Source organism: Lutra lutra, chromosome 3, assembly GCF_902655055.1.
Source record: "Lutra lutra chromosome 3, mLutLut1.2, whole genome shotgun sequence".
Lineage (NCBI taxonomy): Eukaryota > Metazoa > Chordata > Mammalia > Carnivora > Mustelidae > Lutra > Lutra lutra.
In genome coordinates, this window is record NC_062280.1 from 30960975 (window position 1) to 30964831 (window position 3857).

Sequence of the window (3857 nt, forward strand, 5' to 3'; positions counted from 1 at the left end):
GCTATTGTGGATGACTGGACTCACGCTCTTTTACCAAAATGAGATAGTTTGTCATAAATCAGAGAGCAAGGCCAGAGTAAAGGCACGAACTGAAGTAGGACCCTGACACCTCACCTCCAATTATTTCCCCACTAGGTTAGAGTAAAAGACATTTCCTGTCCTCTGGTAATTATTTAGTAAATGACACGCTGGTAACTCCTGCAGAACTGGTTCATCAGAACTATCCTCCACTTAATTTCCTTCTCCCACTCCAGAAGGATGTAACAATGCATCTTCTGTAGCACTGAAAAAGGAACGGTCTTGCATTTGTTCTTTGCATATCTCACATGCACCTTGGATCAGTTTCTGGGAGGGGATATCGAACACTGCCTGATAGCCTGGGCAGTTGCTATTTGCCACACTTCTCAGCAGACTGAAGAGAGATACCTGTAAATATGCCAACAGATGAATTTAAGTACTTTGGATCTGTAAGTCTAAACTATGTCCTAAATTTTCCTTCTTAAATTGATTGCAACCCCATGGATGTGCTTCTCAATAGGGCAAAAATCATTCAAGCATTTGAACTTTCCTACGAGAGAGAAAAGGAAATGAGTGTTCTTTTTGGTGAAGAACCTTATTATTTTACTTACGGGTTCCCATACATCCCTGGGATACAATCCTGAAGGGTTTGCACTAGAACTAGTAAATGCATAGCATAGAGTAGCTCTTCCCACAGTGGTTCTTCACCATCCAACTTAGGGCCTGTTTTGAGCTTCTATGCAATGTCCAGTATCACTAGGACCTAACACTGCTATTACCCTGAACATCGAGTGAAAACAGTATTGATGAGGTCAGAAGTTCTTCAATAATATCCCATAATTATATTCATTTTTGAATCTCATTGCAATTAATCCACCCTTGTTTTAACACATAACTTATTATGGTACTGATTTCATTTTTTTTCTTATACTAAGGTTAGTTTTATACCTGATCTTCCCAATTGGATTATAAGTTTCTTGAGGATTTTATCATCTGTTTTTCCATGACATCTGCCATAGGGGAAAATTGGTATAGATGCTCATGAGGTGTGGGTTAAATAAATGAATTGAAAACTGTCCATGGACATGCCCAACCCCATTAGTATTTCAAGAATCTTGAAGGGTCATCATTACTAATAATGTCAGGTAGAGGAGTTTCAGGTAAAATAGCCTGCTTTAGTAAATATTAACTTCATTGAGTTAATCAGCTTCTAAATGAAATGAAATGTGATACAAAATATTTTCATAAACAAGGAAATTTTTTATCCTAGATGTTCACAACATTGTTAAAATAAAAGTGGGGGCACCTGGGTGGTTCAGTCAGTTAAGCCGGTGCTGGAACCCCTTGCTCAGTGGGGAGTCCTTAATCTTCTCCCTCTGCTCCCCACAGACCCCATTCATGATAGCTCTCTCTCAAATAAATACATAAAATTAAAAAAAAAAAATGTGTCCCGGGTAGAATAAGGATCTCATTAGGGAAGATATTCTTTTTTTTTTTTTTTTTTTTTTTTGAGTTTTCCAAAGATTTATTGAAGCAGAAACAAGTTGGTCAGATACTTGTTGGAAAAAAAGCAGTTTTAATGGTATTCAAAAATACTTCTTAAAAAGTATTCTAGCACAAGTTTTCTTGGTAAACTAGATTATGTTGTAAACTTTTTCCTAAATCTTTTAAGAGTGTTGGTTCTTAAGAACTAGAGGTTATTCCTATTCCAAATCTATCTTGCGCTCCTGAAAAACTGCAGAAAGGCACTTGAAAGCTGTTTCTTTAAGATACGGATTTCTGTTTTTATTCTTGCTGGTAGTGACTGCTGCACCGATTCTGTGCCATCTTTACTCAAGGTCATCGTGATGCTGAGAAGTTTCATTGATAACCTGTCCATCTCTAGTCTCAACCGTCTTGATCAGAAGTGTCCTTTTTGAGTGAGTATCGACCAGAGGGAGGGAATCCAGATTGGTTTCCCTCAGGTTCAGGGAAGAAAAGTTTGGAAGAGGCAGAGCAATCCTGCTCTCCTCGCCTTTTAGCAGCTTCCTGTAGGTGGCAATCTCAATGTCGAGAGCCATCTTGATATTCAGCAGGTCCTGGTATTCCCGAAGGTGACGGGCCATTTATTCCTTCATGTTCTGAATCTCATCCTGCAGGCGGCCAATAGTGTCTTGGTAGTTAGCAGCTTCGACGGCGAAGTTATCCTCCATTTCACGCATCTGGCGTTCCAGAGACTCATTAGTCCCTTTGAGGGCGTCCACTTCGCAGGTGAGGGACTGCACCTGTCTCCTGTACTCATTTGACTCCTGCTTCGCCTGGCGCAGGGCATCATTGTTCCGGTTAGCAGCCTCAGAGAGGTCAGCAAACTTGGACTTGTACCATTCCTCAGCCTCCTGAAGGTTCTTTGCAGCCACGCTTTCATACTGCTGGCGGACGTCTCGCAGGGCAGCCGTGAGGTCAGGCTTGGAAACATCCATATCGATCTGGACATGCTGGTCCTGAATCTGGGCCTGCAGCTCCTGGATTTCCTCCTCATGGAGTTTCTTCAAAAAGGCAATCTCTTCCTGCAAGGATTCCACTTTGCGCTCAAGGTCAAGTCGTGCCAAAGAAGCATTGTCAACATCCTGTCTGAAAGACTGCAGGGTGCTCTCGGCTTCCTCTCTCTGCAGCATCTCCTCTTGAAACTTCTCCCGGAGCCGTATGATGTCCTCGGCCAGGTTGTCGCGCTCCACTTCGACGCGGGCCTTGTCGTTGGTGAGCTGGTCCACCTGCTGGCGCAGGTCCCGCATCTCCTCCTCGTAGAGGTCCCCCAAGCGCAATTTGCCCTGGCCCTTGAGCTGCTCGAGCTCGGCCAGCAGGATCTTGTTCTGCTGCTCCAGGAAGCGCACCTTGTCGATGTAGTTGGCGAAGCGGTCATTCAGCTCCTGCAGCTCCACTTTCTCGTTGGTGCGGGTTTACTTGAACTCGGTGTTGATGGCGTCCGCCAGCGAGAAGTCCACCGAGTCCTAGGGAAGATATTCTATCTTCCTCCAATAGAAATTAAATGCATGCAATTCGGGGTCTCTTCTAATTCCATACACATTTTAGGATTATTTGCTCCAGCTCTTTGAAAAATACTGGTGGAATTTTGATCGGAATGGCATTTAAAGTATAGATTGCTCTAGGCAGTATAGACATTTTAACAATGTTTATTCTTCTGATCCAAGAGCATGGAATGGTCTTCCATCTTTTTGTGTCTTCTTCAATTTCTTCCATGAGTGTTCTGTAGTTCCTCGAGTACAGATCCTTTACCTCTTTGGTTAAGTTTATTCCCAGGTATCTTATGGTTCTTGGTGCTATAGTAAGTGGAATCGATTCTCTAATTTCCCTTTCTGTATTTTCATTGTTAGTGTGTAAGAAAGCCACTGATTTCTGTACATTGACTGTATCGTGGCATGTTACTGAATTGCTGTATGAGTTCTAGTAGTCTGGGGGTGGAGTCTTTTGGATTTTCCATATAAAGAATCATGTCATCTGCGAAGAGAGTTTGGCTTCTTCATTGCCAATTTGGATACGTTTTATTTCTCTTTGTTGTCTGATTGCTGTTGCTAGGACTTCTAATACTATGTTGAACAAGAGTGGTGAGAGTGGGCATCCTTGTCGTGTTCCTGATCTTAACAGGAAGGCTGCAAGCTTTTTCCCATCGAGGATGATATTTGCTGTGGGTCCTTCATAGATAGATTTTATGAAGTTCAGGAATGTTCCCTCTATACCTATACTTTGAAGCATTTTAATCAGGAATGGATGCTGGATTTTGTCAGATCCTTTTTCTGCATCAATTGAGAGAAGACATACAAATGGCTCTCAGACACATGAAA

The 3857-nt window shown here is 42.3% G+C and overlaps 1 protein-coding gene across 1 annotated transcript; it reads right to left on the reverse strand.

The window, feature by feature from the left end:
• Window positions 1–1573: 1573 nt before the first annotated feature.
• LOC125095918 (vimentin-like) lies at window positions 1574–2969 on the reverse strand. The gene is given in 1 exon segment (XM_047722490.1): window positions 1574–2969. A coding segment is annotated over 1 exon segment (942 nt). The 5' UTR covers window positions 2790–2969; the 3' UTR covers window positions 1574–1847.
• Between the last annotated feature and the right edge of the window lie 888 nt (window positions 2970–3857).